This window comes from Manis pentadactyla, chromosome 5, assembly GCF_030020395.1.
Source record: "Manis pentadactyla isolate mManPen7 chromosome 5, mManPen7.hap1, whole genome shotgun sequence".
Lineage (NCBI taxonomy): Eukaryota > Metazoa > Chordata > Mammalia > Pholidota > Manidae > Manis > Manis pentadactyla.
The window spans coordinates 7342025-7369679 of record NC_080023.1 but is presented as its reverse complement, the minus strand read 5'-3'; the positions used below and the strand labels follow the sequence as shown (position 1 = coordinate 7369679).

The 27655-nt window shown below is 42.1% G+C and overlaps 1 protein-coding gene across 1 annotated transcript in view; it reads left to right on the top strand.

Moving 5' to 3' along the window:
* CLNK (cytokine dependent hematopoietic cell linker) overlaps positions 1 to 27655 on the top strand; it is a 178527-nt gene that overhangs the window by 126020 nt on the left and 24852 nt on the right. Inside the window, exons 8-12 of the mRNA XM_036921105.2 lie at positions 5219 to 5264; positions 16125 to 16150; positions 16359 to 16378; positions 17520 to 17630; positions 24793 to 24820. Of these exons, the coding sequence (XP_036777000.2) occupies positions 5219 to 5264; positions 16125 to 16150; positions 16359 to 16378; positions 17520 to 17630; positions 24793 to 24820 (231 nt within the window). The remainder of the gene's footprint in view (positions 1 to 5218; positions 5265 to 16124; positions 16151 to 16358; positions 16379 to 17519; positions 17631 to 24792; positions 24821 to 27655) is intronic.

The window sequence follows — 27655 nt, the reverse complement described above, 5'->3', positions numbered from 1 at the left end:
GGAGCTGACCCGTATGACTGGTGGGGTCACGGTCCTGTGGGATAAGCACCTGGAAGGCAGGAGAACCGACACTGTCGAACATGTTCTGTGAGCCAGACAGCAGGCGCAGGACCCCACGTGCACCTCACCTAATGCTCTCATTCTCCAGGAGCAGAATTTGACCTCAAATCTCACTGATAACAACACATCATTTTGCCCAGATTCTAGGCCCAATACCACCAACCGCTAACCGGGTGGTAGTAAGTCAGTCACACAACTGTTCTGAGCCTCTTTGTAATCTCATCTACACCCAGGAATAAAAGTCCCTACCATGCTCACTTCAAAAGGCTGTTTAGAGACAACAAAAGATGAACTTGCGAAAATATCCTTTAATTGCAAACGCTCTAAACACATATGTAGAATTTTGTTTTTAATTACACTGTGGCTAATGCTTAATTTTTCTAATACAGAAATGCATAAAATACAAATCAATCACTTCTCAAGTTGCAGGGTTATAGGTCATGAGGTTTTGGTGCATTTCATGTTAATATTTCCTATGTGACAAAGCATGATCCGTGTTTTAATCTGTGATTGAACTTGGTTGATGTGTTTCACGCAAGGGACTCCTTGAAATAGTATATGCCTGGCTTTCTTCTCTTTCACATTAAATTCTGGTTATAAAATAATTTCCCAAGTGATAAAGAAGCATTAATAGCAACATCTTTATAGCTATATGCCATTATGGGATTTTTAATTATTTTACTTAACCACTGAGTGAAAACATTTTGAAGGCTTTTGATACATATTGTGAAATGTCTTTCCTGAAAAATCATTTTACTTTACCCTCTCAGAAGCCTATATGGAACTGTTCACCTCATAAAATTCTCATCAAAACTGCTATTTCTTCATTAGCCATATTTTTAAAGGGAATTCACTGTTCTTGTCTTAAATTTGTACCACATTTATTGGTGAATGTGAACAAGCTTTTGAGTATTTATAGCAGATCTTCCTTGTGCATTATTTGTTCACATTGTTTATCTATTTAGCTTGAGGGCTTCTGTTAATATTGATAAGAAAAGGAAACCACACATTACCAAGCAGTGTCATTTACACAGAACACATCCAACAGAGTGGGAGGGCGGGATGAGCAATGAAATATTGAACACTTCCTCTTCACACAAGCACCAAGCTAGACATTTGAATCATTCACTCAGCAAGTTCATTCAAGAAATGTGCGTTAAGTGCTGCCAGGGACCAGATACAATGATCGGCTCCAGAATGAATGCATTCTTGAACGACCAAGGCCCTGCGCTCCTGAAACATACATGCTGGTAGGAGGAGGCTTGTAGTAAATAAAAAAATAAGAGGTAGACAATATGTCAAGTGATAAGTGCTTTGAAAAAATAAAGCAGACTAACGGTAGTCACAGAGGGACTTCCTGAGTACAGATGGGAATGGATGAATGAACGGCATTTAATCCTTAAAATAACCTTTCAAGAGGAGCATTATAATCCCCATTTTAACAGCTCCAACTTTTATGAGCTCTGTCCCTCTGAGCCAGGTACTTATCCCCTCTCTGAGCCTGGGTTGCCTTTCTATAAAACAAACTTATATATTTATATATATATAATAGATAGCTACCATGACAGTACATACAGACCACAGCCCCAGCACAAAGCAGTCAATTAGACGACATCTCACTGAGGATTGGGGACCCCTGTAGCCACAGCAGCTAGCACAGTGCCCTTATGTAAGAGGTTCTCAATCAGTACTGATTAAATGAATAAAAATCAACAAACTTAATCACTTGAACTCAATCTCAAAATATGAGCAACTGTTTAATAGGAAAAGAAACCCAGTCTTTCTCTTGCTCATTTCTATCACATGGAACGCTTTCTGTCTGGCTTTCAAAGTTCTCATGTGAATATGTGCTACTTTGACCAAGAACTGCGACTGGAACAGCCCGGTTTGACAAGGAGGATGACATTTCAGGGTACACGTCACTAGAGCATAACACGTGTTCAGGGAACGATAAGAGTTTCAGAGTGACTGAACCAGTGGCTGAAGACACACTTTCTGGTCTGGTTATAAAGGAATAGACAATGCTCACCTAAAAAGTTGAGCTTTCCTTTCCCTAAAAATCACTGATTAATACCCCCTTACATGTAAGTAAGCCTTCATGAGAAGAATTTTTTTTAAAGATAATTCTCATTTGAGTTTTTAAAACAACTATGCCAGAATTTAAGCCTCCATTCTTATTACTTTATATTCCTTCATAATATCTTTGTAGCTTTCTATTACAAAGCAAATCTCTTCCCTTTGCTAGATCACTTGCAAGTGGGCCTTGCATATATAATAATCTCACATATTAAGTCAAGTGAAATCATGTGAGAAAAAGGGATACGGGAGGCAGAACACAATTTTGGCCAAGTGGGAAGTGATTTCCTAAGTAAATTAGGATTTTGCCTCAATTCAGATAAAGAGGGAGTTTTTATAACCAATGTTTGAATAATGAAGTGTTTAAGGTAAGCAGATTATATTTTTCTTTATAACCTGATTCTCAGGAGTTAATTCTGACTAGTTCTGCACATTTATGTTGAAATTAAACTACCTGTGAAAAGGATCTTCAATAATTCTTATAGAGGCCAGTTCTTATCTAGCCTCCTTAGGTTGATTACAACTGTCTTAAGCCACTAAGCCACTGCCCATCTTTCTATTTATTAAGCACTTACTATGTACAAAGCATGTGCTCAACAATGGCGATAAAAAATAAGCTGGTGTCTGCAGTCTAATGGAGGAAGCAGTGGCCCAAGGTGGCAGTTCCGATGTAATCCAAGGGCTAAGACAGAGGTAAGCACAGGCTACAAAGAGAGAACGAAGGTCTTCACTCAGCCCAGCCAGGGGCCTTGGAGTAGCCTTCTACAGAAAGCAACGCAAAGCAGTCTTTGACATCAACAACACATTGCATTGTAATCAGTGGTTTTTATCGGGGGCCATTTTGCACCCTGCGGCTATTTGGCAAAGTCTGGAGACATTTTTGGTTGTGAGGTCTAAGGCAGTGCTACTGATGTTTGTGGGTGGAGGAGAAGGCTGCTGCTAAGCACACTCCAATCCCTGGAGCAGCCCCGCATGGCAAAGAATTCTCTGGCCCCAACTCTCCGTGGTGCTGAGGTTGGGTGATCTGTGTTCTAATCTGTTGTAAACTCAGATCTGTATGCAGGTCTAGGTCCTTTAAATCTTATTTCTCTTTGTTCCCTCATAATCTAGCGCTGATGCAGGTATAAAGTAGGCCCTAATATTTATTTGGTAGAAAATGGGAGTAGTCTCAGGAGAGAGCTCAGGATCCTACACTAATACCATCACAGGGTGCCTACTGCTGGAGGGGATGCAATGGGAAGAAACCGTCTCATGTAAAAGATCCAGTGGAGCCAAATGTCCAAAGACAGAAAATGCAATTTAGCCACCAAAGGGGAAAGGGCAGGAATACTAAGGAAGCCCCATCCCTAACGCCCAAAGCCCCCAGGACCCACCTAAGACAGAGACAGCAGAGAACATCTGCTCTGCTGACCAGGCTGGGAGGGGGAGGTGGGCAAGAGCATTGAGAAAGCCCCCTTCTGTGGGGCAAGCGCACAGGCAAGGCTGTAAGCTCAGCCACATCAAGAACACTGGAAAAGCCCTCCTGCACCCAAACCTCCACAGGGTAACCCTGGAGGAGCTCGAAGCTGATGGTACAATGAAGAAAGCCACAGCAGCAAAATCTAAGCCATGCTCGACTCCACTAGACTGACCAGCAGAAGAGCCACAGTCCTCCCAGGCATAAATACTGTGGTTCGGTATTTCACAGAGAAAAGAGGTGGACATTGTACATCAGAAAGTAAGAGGGAGCAGGGGGTTCAGTGATCCTTCCCTCCATCCGCCTTGGCCACCTCAACTTGGTATCAATAAAGAGCAAGGCTAAGACCCTGTATTTGTCAGGGTTCTATAGAAACACAGGAGATGTTAGAAAGAGATGACAGAGAGAGATAATAGAGACATACAGACATAGGCATGAACATAACGTAAAATTGTGATTATGGAATCTCAATCCCACGATCTGCCATCTAAAAGCTGGAGACCCGGGAAAGCCCACGATGTGAGTTCCAATTTGAGTCCAAAGGCCTGAGGACCAAGAGAGCCAGTGACGTAAATCTCAGTGGAGGGTGCAAGACCAACATCCCAGCACAACAGTCAGGCAGAGAGATCCAATTCTCCTTTCCTGTGCCTTTTTCATTCCATTCAGGCACTCAATGGATTCCACATTGGGAGGGGCAATCTGCCTTACTCAGTCTACTGACTCAAATGCTAATCTTATCTGGAAACACCTTCACAGACACACCCAGAAATAATGTTTGACCTGTGCATCTGGGCACCCTGTGGCCCTGTCAAGTTGACACATCAAATTAGCCATCATAGGCCCCGATGTTGACTTGGGTTTCAGTGCTTTCCAACACACTGGATATCATTATGATGTCTTCAACATATTCTTCACCCTCAAGTCTAGCAAGTGTATAGCCCTTCATGTTTACCAACGCCTTTAATAACATGAATAATGAGAGCCAACAATTATTAAGCGTGACAGGTGCCACTCCCTGTCCCAACACGTTGCACCATGTGTCTGCTGTAACCCTCCCACCCTCCTGTGGTATCAGAACTTGTGTTGCCTCCATTTCACAAATGAGGATACTGAGGCTCAGAAGGTTAAAAGGTTTGCCAGAGCCTCACAGCCAGCAGGTGATGGAGGTGAGACCCCAACACAAGCATCCACACAAGGCCACATGCTCTGTTCTGCTGCTTGATCGCATGCATATACTTGATCACACATATTGACCTTCATGACTCAATGACATGAACTGACTATTTTCCCTATAAAGAAGATGAAAAATCTAAGGCTGATAATATGCTAAATGTCTTTCCAAAGTTTCAGAGCAATAAGAAGCTGGATTGGATCATAAAGCCAAGTATTTTTATGCCAAATGCCATCTGAGGCCACAACACGCATCACTAGCATTACGATACATGTAATTATACTTACTTACACATGTTGACTGACCCTCAACCACACAGAGAGGGTGATCTCTGAGAAGGACAAGTCCACAGACTTAGGTCTTTATCCTTAGGAATGTAACCATACAAAGCATTATTATTAGATGTTATCATTGTCATGATTTAAGAGAAAATGGTGCCATGTTGTTTTCTACAGGTGGACAAACCCATTTCCGAGGACATCAGAAGCCAGCATGTTAAAGGTAAAGTCAAGTCAGAAAGTTTGAAAAACAAGTACATTTCTTTGCTCCCAAGATCCTCTTGCATTTTTGTTTGTGGTCACAGATTTTCTTAAACAAGGCGATCTATTGAATTACCTTTCATGAAATAACTAAGTTTGGAAAGATTCCTACACATCTTATGTTTTTTTATTGCCTTACCTTATTGATGAGAAATTGGTTATGAAAATTCATCTTCCGTGTTGGGCAATTTCAAAGAGAAATTGTTTTGAAACATATAGATTGTGTTAAATCTATAACTAAGTTATTTCTCTAAGCATAGCCCCAGGAAAATCACAAGATAGAAATCTAATTTTAAAACGTTGATTAATTCATATGAAAACAGATTTTAAAGCTTTAGGCAAAGCAACTCAATTTGAAGATGAAGATACAGGTAGGAAGCCAGAAGGAAATAATCGATTTCAGTAGTGCTGAGAGCACAAATGGAGGATAACCCAAGAAATTTAATTGGATCATACACATTACAGCTTCTCTCATCATTTCCCTCTGCGCCCCATCTTCTCTCACAATGCCCAATTGGAAAAAATGAGAATGCCATGATTTACATTTCCCAATAACTGACACATACCAGATTCATCTTTTATGTGTCTAATGCTATATTCTATATATTCTATAGTATTCCACTAATATTCCACTTTCTTTAAAGGGAAAGTATAATAGTTAGGGTCCTAACAGGAAACAGATGGCTCACTCAAATCAGGATAACCTGAGGAAGTTTATTAAGGAACTATTTACTGGGGTGTGTAGGTTATGGAGGAAGGACAAGAGATGGTGGGGGAACTGGGGCTAAGACCAGTGGTGCTGCCACCACCCCCAGGCCCAGTGTTGAGGGGACATATGGAAACCACAGGAAGCACAGCACCTTGAAAGGACCAGTGACCACTGGCTGAAGGACCCCACCAACCCACGTGGACCTCCCTCCCCAACCTCCCTCCGATCTCCGACTGGGACTTCCCAGTGGCTGACCCCAGCCGGCAACCAGAGGGCAGGGCAGCCCATACGTGGTCGATGCTGCTTGATCCCCCAGATGGTGAGTGTGGTAGGACAGGGCAGAGAAGGCACAGGGCGGGCCTGGACAGACAAAGAGAAGAGACCCACCACAGGAGGCAGGTGGACGGATCACCGAGAGCAGCCAAACCGAGGCCCTGTCTCCCTGGCCAGGACCTCACGCAAGGCCCCTAACCTTCCTGAGTCTTACTTTCCTCCTCTTTGAAATGTGAAGCATTCGGGGCTTTTATGACTATTCAGTTCATTGTATTAGCAAAAGCAAGAGACATTAACAGTCTCCTAGCCCATTTCTCCACTCCATCCTGCACAGACAGACGGATCCCTGCCTGTCTTCCTTCTGTACCTCTCCTAAAACCCCCACAATGGGAGCGTTCACATTACTGCCCCTTTAGTCCTTAAAAATGGCAGTACGTTCCATGTACACAGCACTTGATTCAGAGCTCTTCGCCATTACCTGCTGTATTTTAGTCCTGAGAAACACCAGGTGAGCTATGCAGACAAAGAATAGTCACACCTCTTGATGAAGAAAAGTACCAGACATACAGTGGGCCCCCAGATCAGCCCACAGTCATTTGACTCACAAATGTTCCAGGTCACAACAGAACCTCCATAGGCATTCATTGAGAAATGAGTCCTGGAGAGAAAGCAGACAAAAAATTGGCTTCCCAATTCCCTCTTATTTTTATAGTTAACTGTAGACATCCACCTTCACTTCTTCGATTGCATTAGCTTCCACTATTCGACATATCAATGTCTGTTTGACTATTAAGAAGGTTCTAATCCCAAGCCCAATATTGGAGGTGGAGGGGAGCCAACCACCACTAAGCAATTCTTATTGTATCTTACAATTCATCCAATTCTGACACTATCTACCCAGAGATACCACCAGATTCCAAAAGTTAAGGGCTCAGTCCTACAAGACTGTCCCCACCACCATTTCAGATGTCAGTCGCAAGCCCAGGCTGTCACCTGTGCTTCTGACAGACCTATGGATTGGAGGGTCCAATAGCTGCCTCCTTAGGTTCAATTAATGTGCTAGACAGGCTCACAGAACTCAGAGAAACATTTTACTTAGCTAGATTAACAGTTTATTATAAAACGATATAACTCAGGAACACCCAGATGAAAGGCATGCACAGGGCAAGCTCTGGGGAAAGGGCGTGATGCTTCCCTGTTTCCTGAATCTCCGTATGTTCACCGACCCGGAAGCTGTTCAGACCTCATCCTTTGGGTTTTTAATGGAAGCTTCTTCACATAGGCATGGTTTAGTAACTCACTGACCCTGGGGGACTGAACTAAGTCTCAAGCCCCTAACCCTTCCCTCGGTAGGGAGGACGGGAGTGCCCCTCAAAGTTCCCTCCTTCTAATCACGTGGTTAGCGCCACTGGCAACCAGCCCCCAGCCTTAGGTGTGACCCAAGTCATCTCCATGATACAACAAATGACACCTTCATAGCTCTCATCACTTAGGTAATTCCAAGGAGAAGCTCTGTGTCCGAAAGAGGGATAAAGACCAAATATGTATTTCTTATTAAAAATTGCAGGATCACAACTATCCATCCATACATTTACCTATACTTTGCCTCAGCTCACAAAAATATTATAGTTAACAAAAATGTGCACACTAAGATAGAAGAAAGTAAAAATAGAAATCATAAGGAAAATGTACATGCACTATATGACTAAGATAAAGATAAAAATTCAGGGTCCTCTGGTACATATCAGTACATCCTATTAAAATAAAACTACTAGTTTGCCTCTGAGCTTCCTGGTAGCATAAGCAAAAAAGGAGATCACACTTCTTTATGTGATATTAATTGTCCATAACAAAAAAGCAAACCGATTCCTCAAGAACACACCAAGGACATGATCTTCAGACGTAAGTGAGTGCTGTCAATTGTGTAGGGGTGTTGGCTGATGTATAGGTTATGGGAGCTGAAAAATATGATTGTTTTTTAAAAGTAGGCCTCAGTTTAAACTGAGGCAATAAGGGCAGAGAGGATCTCAGTGAAAGTGAGGCTCACAAAAGCTGAGGCTTGTAGGGAGTGTGGAGAGTTTGTGTGGAAAACTTCTTTTGTAAGACTTATTTTCTTTATATCTTCTCTTCCTACACTTCCATAATTGATGGTTTCCCATTACCACCCAGAGCTCTAAGGTACTATGCCTAGGAGGAAGCTGGAAAGGGGAAATTAATATGAATACCCCCATTTTTAGGATCAGGCATCTTGCTAGAAAATGCTTGGATGATTTATGTGTTTATTACAAAATTCTGTATTTTTGATGCAAACACATTCTCAGATAATTTATTCATTCTCACAGAATGTCACAGAAAAAAACATAATGGTGGTTCAGTAATGGCACGATTTTATGGTGATATTTTTCAAGTTGAGCATTATAGATTTATGTTAATGTACATTTCATGTCATTTTTCTTACAATCATATTCTGAAAACTGTCAGATTTCAAGAACTTACCTTCCCTGAAGCCTGACTTTTTTTCCATTCCCAAAAATGGGTAAAAGTTTACTTGAGGGCAAAGCATTTATATAAATTGTTTGTGATAAACCATTAGCATTAACCACAGATCCAGAAGAAATCGTCTTCTTTTCAGATGAGGGCAGCTGTAATATCAAGCATGATATGGCTTAGTTTCTTAATGCTGAGAATAAGGAAGGCAACAGTGAATTCCTCTTTGCCTTAGATGTGAACCAATCACAAACTCTGAACCATTTCCCTTTGAGGTGACAAGCATTCCACATGCAAGAATGACTTTGTAATGAAATACAATAAGCTATCCAAGAAAAGAAAGAGAAATCATGCACAAGTGACTGAACGTGTATATCCAGAAACATGAGCTTGGCTGAAAAGAAGCAAAATAGAATGCTACATAGTGCCATCAAAACACCTTGTACTGGTTTGCTTTTAGATGAATTTAGATGCCCCGGAAATAAGAATCAGAGATGAATTTAGAGCTAATCTGGTGTAACTCCTTCATTTTATGCAAGAAGGCCTATCAAGAAGGCTCGCTCAAGGTCACAGGGCAAGTAGACAGAGCCTAGACAAGAACCTCGTGTTCTTTCTACTGTGGCAGTGTTTCCAGAGTTTTATTGTGTTTGCCAGAATCTAAGATTCATTCAACAAATGCCCCTTCTTGTTCCCTAACTGATGTTCCAGTCGTCCACCTCTGAGAGGGTTAGTGCTGAAGATATGAATTGATGGATGACACTGCCCCCTAGTGGCAGAACTCAGCGACACACGACATCTTGAAAATGATGGAATTTGGCATCCTATAGATCATATCCTTAACCAAAATAACAAGCCTTAGGCCACATAAATGATCAGAAATAAACTTCAGATTACTCTCCAACTATTTTAGATTTCACCTTCCCTCAGACCCAACCCATGGCCTTGATACAATATTCAGCTCAGAGTTAATGTCACAAACTTTATAAATTCATGCATTAGTGAAACTACAGAATAGTATTTTGTCTCCCCACCATGCAGAGAAAATAGTAAGTCTCAGAGAAAAGGAAAGGCATCTGGTAACTGCTCGATGTAACAAATGCTTTTTCCGATAAGAAATGTAATGTAGCCTTAAATAAAGGAGTTAAAAACAAAGGAGTCACTGCACTGTGTGACAACGGCCCGGGGGAAGGTCACTTTGCTTAGAATCGCTTTGTGCCAGGGCGCTGAGTCACAAAAGACCTTGGGCCAGGAGGAGCCCACATTCTGGCTGGGTCAATACTGAGTGTTGTGGGAACTCAAATAAGTGCATACTTAAGTCTGCCCTGGGGGAAGAAGTGTGTCTCCCAGGAAGGCTTCTCAGAGCAAGGACCTTAGTCTGAGGCATAAGACAATGGCCTGGGGGGAAGTTAAACATTACTTTTTTAATACTCAGAAGCAGCTAAAATGCAGTGGCATGAATGTTGAACTTGGGGACAAGGAGACTTGGCTTCAAATCCCAGGGCTAAAGCTTCCAAAACATGAAATCTACAATGAGGAACTTAACCTGTCCAGGTGTGTTTCGATATCTGTAAGATGGAGGAAACAGAGCTAAATCGTAAGATACTTGTTTTAAAGGTGAAAACCGTCGTGAAACCTACAGCACAGTCGTTGAATGCAGTTGACGCCCACAAAGGGATACTGCACTGAACTGAAGATCCTGGTGTCTTTCCTCCCTCCTTACCCGCCCCTTGCTCCCAGCCCTAGAGGGTCTTTCCGACTCTCTCTGTAGGTTGAAACCATCTCATGCTCTGTCTAGCTTAGTGTTTAGCATATAAAATAAATCTGTTATAGATGAGTATAAGAATAAGCTAGACCCCCTCAGTCACAAAGACCAAAGTTTATTTAAACTTTGTTTTCCCTAAACAAACATGCAGCATTGTGCTAGGCTCATGGCAGATGCATAGTAAACATTTATTAGATAAACTCTAAAACATAGCCCATTTTAACAGTGCATTAGAAAGCACTGCTGGGTGTCATAAGACTACCTAGGGACAAGCCTGGGACCTTCAGTCATGCATTCCCATTACGGGGGGCTGACCAAGGGACAAGTCAAAGAGCCTGGGTGGTAGCCTCTGGCCTCATTTCTTTCTCTGCTTCTAAATGTAAGCAAATATTTTTCCCTTACTGGGCTCTCACTGTATAAATATAGTAGAACACAGTGATCTTTTGCATTTTGTGAATCCATGGAGATCATTCATATATACAAATCCACCCACCCCACTGCCCACATCAGACCTTTGAAGTCTTAGTCCTTCACTTCCCCCTGCCAGCCCCCCTTTCCTCCATCCCCTAAGACACCCAGGTCAGTGGGAAGACAGCTCCCAGCCTTGTTGTGGACAGACGCTTCTATCCCCATCTACCACTAACCCCAACACAGCTATTAAAATATGTGTTCAAGTACTTGTTGAAATACACGTTCCTAAGAGAGTGTACTTTCTGACCTTACTTGAGGAGCTGTTAAAGCCAGCAGGTGCCTCCTACTCCCTTGTCTTTTCCTAATTTAATCCTTCCCCACTCAACCCAAAGAATGGCTTCAGCAATTTATTGCTGGAATGAATTTCTGAAAGTTTCAACAGACTTGGAGAGATTTCTCAAACAGACCTCTTCACACATACATTAGCCACTTGGATCCTAAGTTGCTTCCTTGAACTGTCCCATAATTAATCATCAGGACATGAAAGCCTAATGGTTTACTTTCATATATCATAAAACTCTTAGACATAATACATACTATAACTAGAGTCAAGCTTTATCTAATTTTGTCCAAAGTCTATTATCCTAATTACAGGGCATCACGCTGATGGTCTATTTCTGAAAGTGGTGGTTTTCAGAATCATATTTCATCGAAAAGGGGCAATGTGTATATTTAACACCAATTGGTAACTAAGTGGAAAACAAGTATTATTTTATTTAATGCTAGCCATCCAAGAAACTACACTTCATTATCTGAATTTTATAGACATGGAAGCTGAAGCCCCAAATGTTTTATAATTTGCTGAAGTTACTCAGTAAGTGATAGAGGTGGGATTAGAACCCAGCTTGATGACTTCAAAGATCCCACTGTGACCATTCTATTGTGTCATTGTCCCTTCTATCAGGGAACAAATTCTTGGATCCTACTCATCTTCTTTTCTAATGTTTAAATCACAGATGAGTACATCAAAACTCAGAGAGGACAATTTATATTGTCACTCAACTCAGTAGTAGGTTCACAAGAAATGGTAAATGTTTAATGACCAGATATCTGGGAAAAAATGTATGAGAACAAAGTTGGAGGACTGATGCTACTCAACTTCGAGTCTTACTACAAAACTACAGTAATCAAAACAGCATGGTGTTGGTGAAAGAATAAATAGATCAATGCAACAGAACAGACACCAGAAATAGACCCACAGTCAGTTGATCTCTGATGAAGCAGCAGAGGTTATAATAAAATGGAGCAAAGATAGTCTTTTCAACAAATGGTGCTGAGACAACTGGACATTCACATGCAAAAAGTAAATGTAGACACAGACTTTACACACTTTACAAAAATTCACTGCAAATCGATCATAGACTTAAAAAGTGAAAAATCAAAATACTCCTAGAAGATAACATAGGACAAAACCTAGATGACCTTGGTGATGCCTTTTTAGATATAATATCAAAGATAGGATCCATGAAAGAAATAACTGATAAGCTGGACTTCATGTAAATTAAAATCTTCTGCTCTATGAAAGACAGTATCAAGAGAATAAGATGACCAGCTACAGACTGGGAGAATATTTATGAAAGGCACACCTGATAAAGGACTGTTTCCCAAAATATACAAAGAACTCTTAATACTCAACAGTAAGAAAACAGCCCAATTAAAAAATGAGTCCAAGACTCTGACAGACACCTCACCAAAGAAGCTATATAGATGACAAACAGGCATATGAAAAAATGTCCCACATCATATATATCAGGGAAAAGCAAATTAAAACAATAATGAGATACCACTATGCACCTTTAGAATGGCCAAAATCTAGAACACTGACAACACCAAATGCTGGCGATGATGTGGAACAACAGGAGCTCGCATATATTGCTGGTGGGAATGCAAAACAGTATTGCCACTTCGGGAGACAATTTGCCAGTCTTTGATATAACTTCAGTATACATTTATATAATTTATTTTTAATAATGGCTGTGTTTAACAACTGCACTGCAAAATTCCTGAAAATTTTATAAGCTGGTACACAAGCTTTTCCACCGCACCACCCACAGATCTCATGATGGTTCCTTCTCTGGGAGGTTTTGCTTTAACTTCACAGAACCCTATAAGGTTGACAACGTCTTGCCTTAATAACTTGTGGAGGGAATAGACAAACCAGGTCCACAGGTTCTATAGTCATGCTGTGCTCATTCGCTATGTTACGTCCCAAGAAGCAGTAAATTTTCCAGCCAAAGTGAAATCTATCTTGTCTCAGACTGAAGAGCAAATGAGGACGCTTGTCTGGACAGATGGTGATAATGACACATATGGCCACCAGATGGCGAGCAGGCTGGCCTCCTCCCTGTGAAAAAGGCTTTTTTGAATTTCAAGGTGGATCAGCCTTGAAGAGCAATTGTTTGGGTCTCTTCCTGTGACAGATAGGGAACTTTCCATAGTGTTTGAGAATATCTGTGCACTTCATCCGGAGGATGCATTGCATTTTCCCTCTAATTTCCCATTGTACAATAATCCTAGTAACACTGGGTATGCATTAAAAACCGTGTTACTTGAGGTGCATTAACTCAATTATTCCACACATGAATTCCTATGAAGTATGAGTAATTGTTTCTCAGTTTTCCAGAGAAGAAAACAACCATTCTTCCATCCATGTATTTATTTCATCAATATTTCCTGAGCACTGCTATGACCCTGCCAGTAGAAAGTAGCAGAATCAAGATTCAAACTCAAGAAACTCATCTCCAAACCTCATCTTCTTCCATTATCCCAAATACCAGTTGCTGTTGCTTTATTAAACAAGCTCCCCGTACACACACAAAAAAAACAAAGCTGCTTGGATTTTATCTGAATTAGCATCAAAGCTGTAGGACAGTACGGCATGTGACTTGGCCTGTGTGATCCACTTTTCTCAGTTGCAGAGTTCCTGAGGTTGACTATTACTGCTTTGTTTATAGGACTCTGGTTATCTGAGCAATGAATAAGTGAGGCATAAATGATTACATAAATAATAGATCTATTTGATATAGCTGAGCCCCTCTTTGCCACAGCTGCTGCTAATAACATACTCAAAATTTCTAAGTGAGGGGGACACAAACTGATGCCAAAGAAAACCTTATAATGAAGCACAGGACACACAGTGTATCAAAAAGACACACTCTGATTAAGGCAAAGTTTTCACCACAGCCTATGAGATGCCAAGTGAGCTGGGCACTTCCCAACCTCCACCAACACCTGCCAGGCCGTCCTGACCCCTTGTGCCCATCCCACCTTTTGTGCTTGCTGCTCTGTCAGGAATGCTCTTCCCAGATATCACCCAGGATACGTGCATGGTGTGTTCCCTCACTTTCCTCAGACCGCAGTTCTCATCAGCTAAACAGAGGCCTTCTGGGATCTGCCTGTGAAATGGCAGCCCCATCCATCTCTCAGGTGGCATCTGGGGAGCCCTCCGTGCCCTGCTACCTTCCTGAGCCTGCTTCACTTTTCTGTGTAGCACTTGTCATCACTGGTCATCATATAATTTTGTCTATTTGCTTTCCATCTCCTGCCATTGAAATGTAAGTTACACGGGAATAGCAACCTTTTGATATTGTATTCCCCCACACCTATATCAATAAATATATTAAAAATGAATCCATACCTGACACTATTATGGGCTCAGTAATATGTCAATGAATAAATAGGATAGGTATCTCTGAAGCAATAAATGGACCGTTCCTATTGAGTTCCACCTACTCAGTCTCTCGATTTTTCTCTCAGTGAATTGAATTGATCCCCAATAGACATAGTGGTAGCTATGAAAAAAGACGTCTTAGAGAGCCAACATCAGCTTTCCAGGGAATGTTATCAACATGAGCAGAAGGATAGTTCACCAGAGAGCTCCAAAGGCGAAGTCAATTCAAAATGAGGAGAAGTGAATTTTAACATTTTCTAACCTAATGATTTTAGGTAGCATCATCATGTGGTCAAACCTTTTTGGTAATATCATTGAAATAGCCAAAGGTCTAACATCAACTAGATTGCTGCTGTTGTTGAAATACATCCCGGGTCACATATTGTGTTTTTATGATGCCAAGAATATCTATGATCCTAGAACACCTCTGATTCCTGCTTGCCAGCAGTGTGGGAATTCATGCAGAGAAGTCTATCTTGTCTGTCTAGAAAGTGTTTTCCAAAAAGAATGAAAAAATAGGAAGGATGATCATTTTGTTCAGTGAAGTAATTGCTTTAAACCTGAAAGAGCCTTAAAACGATCCAGACCAGTATGTGTTGGGTTGAGTTGTTTTTGACCAGCTGGACCTTTCCTCAAAAGAGAAGATCCAGCAGAAAACAGGTGGGAAATAGCATCACAGAATTTTCCAGAGAGCAGAGTTTTCTAAGACTCCAGAATCCAACTGTTCTATTTTATGGATGACAAAACTAAGCACTGACTCAGTGGGATGACTGCCCAAGACCACCAGCCCTAGCAAAGCCTGAGTTAGGCCTGGAGGGGGTTTCCCAAACTTGCAGGTAGTTTTATTTCCAAAATTCAGTTCAACGCCAACAGTTACTGAGCTGCTACTCTGAGTAAAGCATGGGACCAGTACTGCAGGTAAAAAGCCAAATCCAACATGATCCTCCCCTGGGGTGCTTGCAGTTATGCTTACAGGCCAAGGTCTGGGTTCTGGGGGCATAATGGGGCAGGTGCTACTCCAGACAAGAAAACAACGAATGTCCAAAGCAATGTCCAACGAAGGTATTAGGGAGAACTTGAATTAATGAGATGACTATCTATTTAAAAAAATGTTAATTCTAACCAAGAATTAGTGGTTAAGACAGGACCTCAAGAGTCATACCACATGCAACGAAATCTTTATGCCCTATTTACTAAGGGGAGACAGGAGGTGAGATACTTAACTCCCACATGCTTCAGTGTCTTTATTTCCAAAACAAAGGAAAGGACTGAATGAGATCACATAATTAATGTTTAGCATGGTCCTGGGTACCTAATAATAGCTCAACACATATTATTTGGCATTATCATCAAGATTATTCAAATGGAAAAAAAATTTCCATTTGGATGTATGTCAAAGTAGCTTGATGACATTTTCCACACACTCATGACTCTTTCCTTTATGTTTTAGGAGACAAACCCCCAAAGGGAAACAAGGTAAGAGAAAACATTAAAATGCATTTGTAACCCATTCTTAATTTAGAAGCATGACAATGTGGACAAGGTGACGGCTTAGATATCACTTGACAAATACCTGGGATTTGGGTTGGGACTTGTAATTTCCATTCATAAACTGAGACACTGTTCATCATCAGCTCTTCTCAAGAACAGTAAATTTACCTGCTGACTCTCTTGGCTTTTGCAGACCCCTCCGCCACCTCCTCGGTAAGACACTACAAATACTCTTTTACTTTGCTCTGTACTTAAACCGTAAGTTCCAGAATTTGAAAAGCTCCAAAATTTTAAAAAGAGAAACACAAACATGTAGTGTTGAAAAACTAATAGGAGTTGGCCAATGAACAAGATTAAATGAGCCTTCCTTCATTTATCCCTGTGATCATTCATTCATCCACGTGATCACTCATTCATTCACTCACAATCACCTAGTCAATAAACCTTCACTCATTATTTCTTGCTAAGTGCCTTGCTCGCCTATCCTTTCCTGTCTCTCTGCCTCCTTTGTATTTTGCACCGAAGTACAGAATCCTGCCAGATAGCACTGTGCTGGGAAATGCCTTCAAGGGCCTCACAATGTTTAAGTACATATTTATGTAAGTACATGTATTTTTACATAGAGTAGATATGTAAATGTAAATATTATTCCATTTATACATATATACGGAGGTGAGAGTGACAGACTTGATTTCTTGGGCTCTGAGTGAGGTGGCCACACTGTTGTTCTCCTTGGGCCCCATGAGTACCTCCACCCCAGAACTTGTTACCTTTGCTGGTTATCTTCTCATCCCTCCTCTGCCCTCATAGAGGGAGCTATCTTGAGCCAAGGACTGTGTCTTTCTCCTCTCTGCATCTCCAGCAACTACCAACAGTGCCTGATAACACTATAAATGAGTGAGTGAATGAATGGGTAAATGGGTGGGTGAGTCATTCATTGACTTGGGCACATTTTCTGACATCTTTGGAGAGTTTATAAACCTCAGGCCTTCCAGTCCTGGATAGAAAGAAGGCTGGTATATTTTCTCCAGGCCTCCCAAAACTCAAACAGGTGGCATATTGAGAAACCTACGGCACTCTGTAGAAAATTACATGTGATCACACCCTTTAGCAAACGGAACCAGGCCAAAGAGCACATCGCAGGGGTAGCTTCAGGCTCATCAGGAGAGTGACTGTTCTGACATTCGGAGCTACCTGAAAGGGCTTGGGCTGCCCTGCAGAGCAGCAAGCGCCTTGGAACGGACATTCCTGTTGCAAAGCTGGGGACTCTAAGGGCAGGCCCGTGTGGCCCTGAGGAGCCACCTGTGCAGCAAACCTTCTCAGGCCCCCACTGTGACTGTGACTCTTCACGCAGGCCGCCCATCACTCTCCCAAAGAAGTACCAGCCCTTGCCCCCCAAGCCGGAGAGCAGCCACTCACCCTGCCCTCAGAGGGACAGCTTCCCCGGAGTCCAGAGAGGGCCCAGGTGAGCCATGTACTGTTGCTGGTGGTGAGATACCCGGGGAGGTGGGTGGGCAGGGGAAGGACAAGAGAGAACACCAAACAAGTCACCTCTCTGACCGGCTCCCTAATGTGGTGGGGAGGGGCCAATTATACCTTGAGGGCAAACAGCCTTAGAAACCTGCAGGTTGATTCTTTGATGGAAAAATATACCTTCGTTATAATAAGTCACTGAAAGAATAGCTCACTGGAGACCTGAATTTGTTATTAAAGAAATTAAATGTCAGAACAAAATAGGGACTTTTTATGTAAAAACCAAAAGGGGTGGTTGGTGGGGGAGGGGAATCAGACTATTTGAGGACCAATATCAGCCCTCAGCTTCCCATCACCCAGGCTGGAGGAATATAACCACGCACGGAAACTCATTTGTCAAAAACATTATTGCCTTTTTGACAAAAAATATATTAAAAAGCCAATCCTCTGGGTAGTAAGTGCTGAGGTGGAGCCCCACTCACAGACCCGGGGGGCCGTTGGCAGCCAGCTCTAACCACGCAATGTGACAAACTCAAATGGGCATTTTTTCCCCCAAGAGTGTTTGAATTTCCAAAACTGCCTTCTTTCAGATGTCTGAACAGAGATTAGCATTTCCGTCTTGCTGCTGCACAGAATAGATGAGGCCTTCTTACTGCAAGCTTGAATCAGCAGGTTGGGGCACAAGGCATTACTTAGTAAAAGCATTTCTCCGGGATACAGAAATTCAAAGCATCAGGCACAGTTTTAGCTTCTATGGAAAACCCACTCATCACTGGTTCTGATGGAGGTGTTAATGAGCCTAAAATGTCATTTTCCCCTCTTAATTTTTGGATGAATGGCTCTTCATTTTCTCATCCTTTACAGTCCCACACAAACATATGTCTACCATAAAGCAACCCTCCTCCCGTCTCCCATGCGATGCCCTCCCTTCTCTGTCCCCTTCTAAAACTAGCAGAGCAGCATGGGACCTTGCCCACTTTAGCTCTCAAGTCTCAAATCAAACTGCGCAGGTTGGAACTTAGGTTCTCTTTCTTAAGAAAACTGGCAGATTTGGGACTGTGGTTCTCACTCAGCTGGAGACGGCTTTCTATCCAGGAGAGAAAGCAGTGTCTGGAGACAAATTTGTTGAGACAACTTGGGTGAGGGGATGCATCTAGTGGACAGACACCAGGGGTGCTTCTCAGTATCCTGTGACACACAGAACAGCAGAGAATGATGAGACCTGAAAGGTCAATGGTGCAGAGGCTGAGAGGTTCTGCTTTAGGGCAAATTACTAACCTTCCAGCCCAAGGTTTTCCTCTCTCAGTGAAGATAAAAATAATACCAACCATCCAAGTCACAGCTAAAGTGAGAATTAAAAAGATGATTCCCATCAAGCACTTAACAGTGCATGCCTGGCACATGTTTACAACCAACATTAATTGCATGTGTTAACTTGAGCAATTTGCCACTGGCACCTTTGCCACCCAATACATAGTTGACCCTTGAACAACAGGTTTTAACTGCATGAATCCACTTATATGTGGATTTTTTTCCAATAAGCATATTGGAATTTTTTCTGGAGATTTGAGACCATTTGAAAAAATGTTTTTGTTCCTCTAGGTTACTTTATTGTAAGAATACAGTATATAATATATATAACATACAAAATATGCATTGACAGTTTATATTATTGGTAAGGCTTCCAGTCAACAGTAGGATATTAGTAGTTAAGTTTTGGGGGAGTCAGAAGTTATACATGGATTTTCCACTGCAAGGAGGCTGGTGCCCCGAACACCCTGTTGTTCAAGGTCAACTGTATTTGTATACAATTCTGTCTCATCCACCCCAATAGGAGGGACTAACTCATTTCAGCATGCATGTCTCCTAGCACAATGCCTGGCACATAGTAGGTCTTGGGTAAATATGTGTTTCCTTCTGCAGTTTCCAAAGGGTCCTGGCCAGACTAGGAGTCACTCATTTTGTTGTTTTGATTTCTATTTATAAAGAGTGTGAGGCTGAGAAACAACAACTATTAACCATCAGATCCACAAAGTGGTGCCATCAGAATTAGAAATGTAAACTGTATCATCCCTAAAACCCCTCATCAAATAATCTAACATATTAAGAACTGGTCAACAGAGAAGAGAAAATGGGATAAATAAAATATCAAAGGTGATGAGGTTGTTGACATTGTTCGGTGTGGAGGAAAAAGGATTTTATCTTCTTTTCTTTCTTCATGTTGGGAAAAACAGGATGTTGGGATCCGGCCGACCAGGCTTTGGGTCCCAGTTGAGCCACTTCTAGCCGTGTGATTTCAGAAAGCTCTTATATAGCTCTCACTCCTGCCCTCCTTATTCATAAAAAGAAAATAACCATCCCCGTGTGACAAGCCTATGGTGAGGAGATACACGATTTCTCTAAAGTGCCTAAGATAATATCTGTCACAGCATAGGAAAGAAGGCAGAAAAACATTTAAGGAGCATCTCCCATCTGCACCAGATGGGAATCAGACACCCATTACCCCAATTTTTTCTTGAAATTGAGGCTGCATATTCTTGTGCAATGTTTCTCTTCCTGGCTTTACATTAAAATAATTAAGAAAGCTTTTCAAAGAGTACTAGTCCACAGTATGTAATTGCTCTGAGAGGTGGGCCCTAGACATCGCTATTTTTTTAAATTCCAACAGATGAATCTGATGTGCAGGGCTAAGAGCCCAGAGGGAACCCAGTGGTTCTAGGAATAAATCTGCCACTAAAGCTCTGAAGTCCTGAAGCCTTTCCTGTCTATGCCCAAGTTTCTAAAGTCTAAAGTAATGCCCTCTTGATCTCCAAGTGAGTTCCTCTGCCATGTGAACCACACCATCTTTTGTGCAGCCACACTGGTATGGTGGAATCTTCCAAAGTTTGCACTGTGTGTCTCTGAGGTTTCTGTATAGTTTATGTTTGTTTAATCATTTTTAGACTTGGCAAGAACTGTGCTGGATCTCTCCATCGCCAACACCTCAGGGTAATTACAGTTCATCCCACTGAATCCTTCCAGCAACTTTATAGAGTATGGTTTTCAAGGCTTGGAAGGGTAAAGTGCACAGCCCAGTGGATGGTGCATAGTAGGTGCCTGGTAAAAATAACTTCCATACCCACTGGGTACATGAGGTCACTAAGACTCTGAGATGTTAGGTGACATGGTCAAAGCAATCAGACCTGTAGAGGGGGCCGAAGCCATGCAAAGCCCCATGCAGGACCCTAGAAGCCACCACAAATAAGAAAGTGTTTTGTTTTAGGAAGGGAGCTTTCAATTCAGTTTGAGTTGGGCCTCCTACAGGCCGATGGCCATTACTAAAGGCCCAAGTGCCATGTGACAAGCACAGGAGGCTGTTGCTAGGTTCACTTTCTCAAAACACAGAAGGAACCTGGGAGAGCTGAGCCTCTTGGGCGGCTCCCTTCCTAAGAGCTGCAGTTGGGTGCTGTGAGATGAGCCACCCAGTGCTGGAGGAGGCTGTGATTTACATCTGCCAATCAGCTGCACCAACTGGGGCTGCCCCACAGCTGCCGCCCTTTACAATTGGTGGTGCTCACCCAGGACGGTGGCTGTGCTTCCAGCTATTGTGTTTCGGCCCGTTTGTCTCCGCCTAGTCCGCCCTTCTCTATTTTAAGGCTAACTCGGGGCTTCACAAAACAATGGCTGAATCAAAGCACTTCAGATAAGGAAAATGCCATTTAGATCTTTCGTTGACGACTGAAAACTGGGACTTTGACATCTGGGGAATGTTGGTTGCACATTCTCAACCATTTACGTACCAGTAGTTTGATTTTTATAATATCCAGGTACTTTGTATTTTTGGCTCAGCACATTCTTTTTTTTCTTTTTTTTTTTTACTTAAGTCAATTTACTTAAAAGGGAAACATTTGCCCATAAGTAACTGCAAAACAGCCAGTTTCAGACTAAAACTTGGAGCCTGGGGAATTTCCTTGCTGCTAAAAATGAGAACTCCGTGTTGGAGCGATGTTTGGACATACCACCTGCCGCACGGAGGCACTCCCCTCGACAGAACTAAACAGAGAATAACATTCTAACTATGTGCACATTATACATTTAATACCAGGGCACATGCACCAAATAAAATCATTCTGAGTGATCCTAACAATGATGGACATTTGCTGAGCTCTAGCTATGCACTAGGCACACTTTGGAGGCTTTTGAGCACATTAATGCATTTAATCCCTCCCCACCGCTGTGAGAAAGGCATTTACAATCCCCATTTTACTGATGAGGACAGGAAGGCAGAGAGGTCGTGAACCACAATGTTTCTGTTAAGCTTCAGCCAATTCAGTGGCCTAGGGTACAGGGTACACCAAAAATGTAATTTAAATTAAGGGCCTGCTATGAAACAAACTCCCATTTGTGTAACTGTGATTTTCCCTTTTCAACCAGCAATGCTGTTCAAGCCAGTCTCAGTGGCAAAAACATATATTCTGATGATTTGGAAAGTGGGAAAAAGTCTTTATAGATATCAAGAAGCCATGGTCCTTTAAGAGAGAAAAAGTATGGATTACAAAGAAGATATACAAATTTGATTTGTGAATGGAAAGTACTGATTTTGAAGTGTGAAGTTTAGTATTATTATAGTTTTGCAAGGTGTTGCCATCTTGGAAAACTGGGTAAAAGACCTAAGGGCTCTCTCTGTACTATTTCTTAGAACTGCATTAAGAACCACAATTGTTTCAGAATAAAAGGCTTAATTTAGAAGAACCTGTGAACCTTAAAAGTGTTCCGCAGGTGTAAGGTGGTATTTTATTCCAAATAGCTCTTACATATCTTATTTCATTAGAACCTTAACCTCCCGTCTTCATTACTGTCTCGGTTTACCTATTTTACAGGTGGGAAGACTAAGCCTCAGAGAGGGAATTTCACTTACCAAGGGGATGGAGCTCATGCATGACAGAACAGGATTCAAGTCCAATTCATTCGAAGTGAAACCAAAAATTAAGGGAGGCTCCAGAAGGGCTATTTTTATACACACTGAGCGCCTATTATGCACAAGAAAAGATGCAGGAAAACTTAACTCTGCTGACTGAACAGATTATCAGCTGAGTCATGACCATGCTTCATTGGCCATCTCCAGAACAGAACATGGGAAAATTCGCCAGCTGAGTGAGGCAATGAGCTGCTGTGGGGTGGGGGCCGGAGTTCCCACCCTGCTCTGCCTGTTTGTGACTTCGTGCAGGTCTGTCTTCATAAATATCATTTAAGAGACACCCCCCCACCCACCCCCCAGAGAGCCTGATGCCTTCATTTTGCAGGGGAGGGTTGCAACTAACCTGCTGGGTCTTGTCAACACGGGTATCTCAGTGCCCAAAGTCAGTCCTCGTGCACAGAAAGTTGTTCTTAAAATTACTTGGGTTCTCACTTAAAAATCCAGTTTTTTAAGTTATCAATTACCCAAAGCCTAACTTTCCTAAAGCCTCAAATTTTCATCAGAAGTATTTGTAAATGGAGTGACTTGATCGAAACAGAAAGACAGCCTCTGCTTGCCATGCTGTATTAGTTTAAGAATCTTAGACAACAAGACTTACTTACAAACAGAGTTAAATCTCCTTAAACATTTGAAATACCTTTGTACATTTAACCAACTTGATTTTTCAGTACTTCTAATGCTGATAACGGCAGATTTAAATGCTAACAAGCAAGGCATTCGCAGTTTTTTAAAATCTAATAAAGAATAAATAGAGAAAATTTCAATTTCTCTTAAACAGTCCAAACTCTAGATAAATGGAGTCAAACACAGCTTGACTCTTGTAACTTAACATCACATGTCTAAAATCAATTGCACGTTTTAAATTGAAGCCACATGGCCAATCTGTCAGTATTGCTAAAACACCAGAATCTCTTAAACATTGCAAGCTCAATTTACCCCCAAAATAATCCATACTATAGGTGTCTGTTCTACTTTACTCCTTCCAGTCGTGTCTCTTTATCTTCTCATTTGCCCCATTACAAAGGCAAATGAAGACCATGTTCATATTCTCATAAAGCCAAAAAATAAATTTAAAAAAGGAAAGAAAAGAAACCAACCTCTGCAGTTTGAGTGTAACAGCACTGGTCTGATACTAGGACAAGAACCAAGTCCCTCAGGAAGCCAGGGGGGCAGGAGGATGCAGGGAAGCAGGTGTACTGGCTCCAATGGGCGATAAAACAGGTTACAAGACGTGGGACATCTGGACACTTGCCTGTTGCCTGGAGACCTGAGACCAGGTCACAGCGTCTGACATGCGCTCCTGAGCTCATCCTCCCGGAGACAGGCGGACCTTTATAATTCTAGGTTACCAGCTTTCAGCTGAGATGGGTGTCATAGCCTTAACACCTCTTCCATCCCAGTCCTTTTACACACAAGCCCAGGTAACAGAATGTGCCTGTCACCCCACGTCCTTCCCGGCGTCCTCATCCGCCTCTGACCACAGTCTAAGAGCACCCCAGGCACCCAGGCTTTTCATCTTCATCACTGGCCATTCTCAGAAAAACCCTCTAAGACAAATACCTTGTGGCCATTTCGCAGATTAGAAAAATGAGGTGTGGAGAGGTTAATTAACTTAATTGTCAATACACACAAACAGCTGTGTCTCCCCAAGATCTGTGTGACGGCCACATTATCCACTCTGTTGAACTCTGTTTTCTCACTGAGTTTTGTGCTTTTCCATCTCGGGTCTCCTTTTGTTATCAGCAGCCTTTCTCTCATGCGTGCCTGATGCGGGTCCCACTATTCCTGACAACTTCATATTTAAAACTCTTCACACTTCCTCAAAGCAAAAAATTAAGAGCTTTAACATCAAGGTAATAAAAGCAGGTCGACCAGGCTCATAAAATGTGATGCAGAAAACCAAATGTCAGGAGAAACGATCATGTCACTTAAATGCTCCTAAAATGAGAAGCAAGTTTATTCACATCCTTGCTGCCACCACCTTTCAGATTGGCTCATCACTTCTTCTTTTGCTTAGGAAATTATGAGAAAAATAACCTGGCTTTATTTTATAGAACAGTGATATACATCATGCTGAATTACGGGTTGTTAATTTGGCAATGAAAATGTAACCAAAGGTTTTTAAGGGCTTGGAATGATTTTATTTTGATCATTATGAACCGTACTGTATGTAACTCCATATTTCCTTTCCTTGCAGACAGATAAGCTTAAAGGACTTAAATGAGGTAAGCAGCAATCTTTTTCTGGGAAACAAAGAAAGGACTTTTTGTGCCTTAATTTCTTCAGTGAGCAAGATACTATTTGCTTCAGATAGTTTATCACAATCAGCATGATAGCTAGGCACAAAATATGTTATTGTCCCTACTTTAAAGGTGAGGAAACTAAAGCAAAATAAGTTAAAATTGAGATTTTAAACCAAGGCCCTATTTTGCCCCCATATCCCATGCTTGCTGGCACAATGAAGAGAAGAGCATGCCCAGTTTCCATGGAAGACATGGTATCTCCACCAATGACCTCCAGAAATAAGATGCTGGAAGTTGTATTATACTTTGCTATTTGTCCTTCACAAGAAATACAGGACTACAAAGTAGAAAAACATAAGAGATACAGAGTTCCACAGAGCTGGGTGTGGATCCGGCTCAACCCCTCTATTTTTGCAAACTTTGGCAAGTCCCCACCCCTGCCTCGTTTCTGTTTTCCTGGCCATACAGTAGAGATGGTATAGTTCTTTGCAAAGTTGTGATCAACTACATCCAAATAGTTACGTAAACAGCCATGTGAGCAAAGGAGGCCCAGTAAGTCAAATCAGACAGAGCTAGCTTAGAATCCTTTCAGGCGTTCAGCTCCTTAAGCCCCCAGAGAGAAAGAGACGATAAAAAGTGATGAGAAGTCTCTGTCCAGCAGGAATGGCCTCACCTCATTCCCACTGGCGTCCTAAGGAACTTCGTCCGAATCTGAGTATTTGACTGATGATCTTACATCTAGACTAGAGGTTAACTGATTGCTTCTTCTGTTGGCTCTGTGAGAAGGCTAAAATCAAAAGCCACATTTCTAGCTTGCCATTCAAACAAGGCACCTACTACCTCTAAAGCGTAAGATAATCATGCAGAGGAGGACAGCTCATACCTGCTGAGTGAGAGGCCTGCCCTCTCCTGGGAGCCACAATTCCCAAGTGCCAGTAGGAAGGAGAGAGGTGGGGGCGGCACTCTGCTGCTGGGGGACCCCCACACCCGAGGGACTCCATCCCTTTCCTCCAACAGGTCACGTGTATGTGTCCCAAATAATAGATGGCTGCCACTCAAGATGACCTATCGTCCTCTTTGGCCAGTGTGAAAGGACGTAGGCCCTTTCCACTCATGGGCAAGAAGGAAACAGGGAGGTCAGTCTTAGCAGGGACCCTGCAGGACTCTGTTTTCCTCTGCAACTCTGGTTGGCCCTCTGCTGGAAGCTGATCTCATCTAAACAGCAAGACCTAGTACAGAAACAGTCTTCCTCCTTATCTTTTGCCAAGACACTTCCCCGTTGTTTGTCTGGGCTGAGAGTCGAGGCCATTTCTCCACCACAAAAGCCCATCTCATAGAGCACATGTCATGCTTGTGTGGGCGGAAGGTTTTTGCTCAAAATACACTTTAGAAAATGATGTGCTCCTCACCCCAACTTAAATTCACACAGCACTTTACAGTTTTCAAAGAAAGCAGAGCCTCGTCATCTCATTTAATTCTCACAAACCCCTAAGAGAAAAAGAAGCCTCAGAGACGGGGCAAGACTTGCCAGGCTTCCCACAGCTGGCTGGCCGAAGATAGGGCCCGTCCCGAAAGCCCAAAGTCCAGGTCCCGCCCCACACCTATGACTCTCTGCCTTCAGAAATATGGACATCTCTGCCCTACAATAGTGGGAGGGAAAAAGGAAGAAGTGAGGTCGAGGGAGGAAAATAACAAAAGAGGCAATACTACTTAACTTGAATATATTTATTTTTCTAACACAAAAAAGTTAGAGAGATTTCGCTCCACTTTTCTAATTGCATTCGATTTTAAATTCAGAGCCCTCGAGCAAAAAGTTGGCTGGATCTCAATTAAATAAAACACCTGCTCTCCCAGACGGATGGCTTCTTAGCCATATTTACAGCTCTGCTCCCCTCACCTCCTTTGACAGGCCTGAGAACCACGGCTTCGTCTGACTGAGCACTTTGAACTGCCAGGTTCAAAGTCCTGGGGAAGGCTCAGTGGGGAAACTTTCAAACCACTCATTAGAGTGGATTCGTTACCTTTTTTTACTTAGCCTATAGATTTGCCTTGACTTGCTGTCCATGATGTATGTCCTCTTTCCAGAACCCTAGAGGACACTAAGTTCTTTGAAACAAAAGGATTTGTCTGTCGACAGGCTTTAAACAAGACGTCCGATGCTTCTCTAAGCTATTTGTTGCTAAAAGTTTCTTGTCAATGAAACCAGTGTGAGTCGGGAGATAGGGCTTCAGGGTCAGTTCAGCTGTTAAGATAACTGGGAATCTGGGTAAATGGCATTACTTCTAGGGACCTCAGCTGCAAGCCACTGACTTTAACTTGTCATGGACCTCAGACCCCTTTACAATTTTGATGAAAAGTATAATAAACTTTCCTCACCCCAGAAAAAAAAATGCACATATTTACAGAGGAAAAAAAGGTGTAACTTTTAATTTCAGAAGGTTCATGGACTGTACCAGGCCATCCAAGGACCTCCTCCAATCCTCAGGTTAAGAAGCTCTTGTCTGAATGGTAATACAATGCATGAAATGCACTTTAGAAAATTATTTGCAGTTAAGGAAACACGTTAGAAAATACTGTACCTCCTGTAAGGTGTTTGGCTTCTTCAAGAGTAGAGTAGAGCCCAAGAATGCAAGTCCAGGAAACAGATTTTTGTGATGAAGGATGACCAGGAATTCTATGTTATTAAGGAAAGAAAAAGAAAGGAAATGTTTGGAACAATGAATGACTACATTAAAAAGTGATAATGTGAATACTTTCAAGCTCAGTTTTTAAAATAAAAATTTCAGATATTAGAAAATTAACCATAGCCTCGTCACT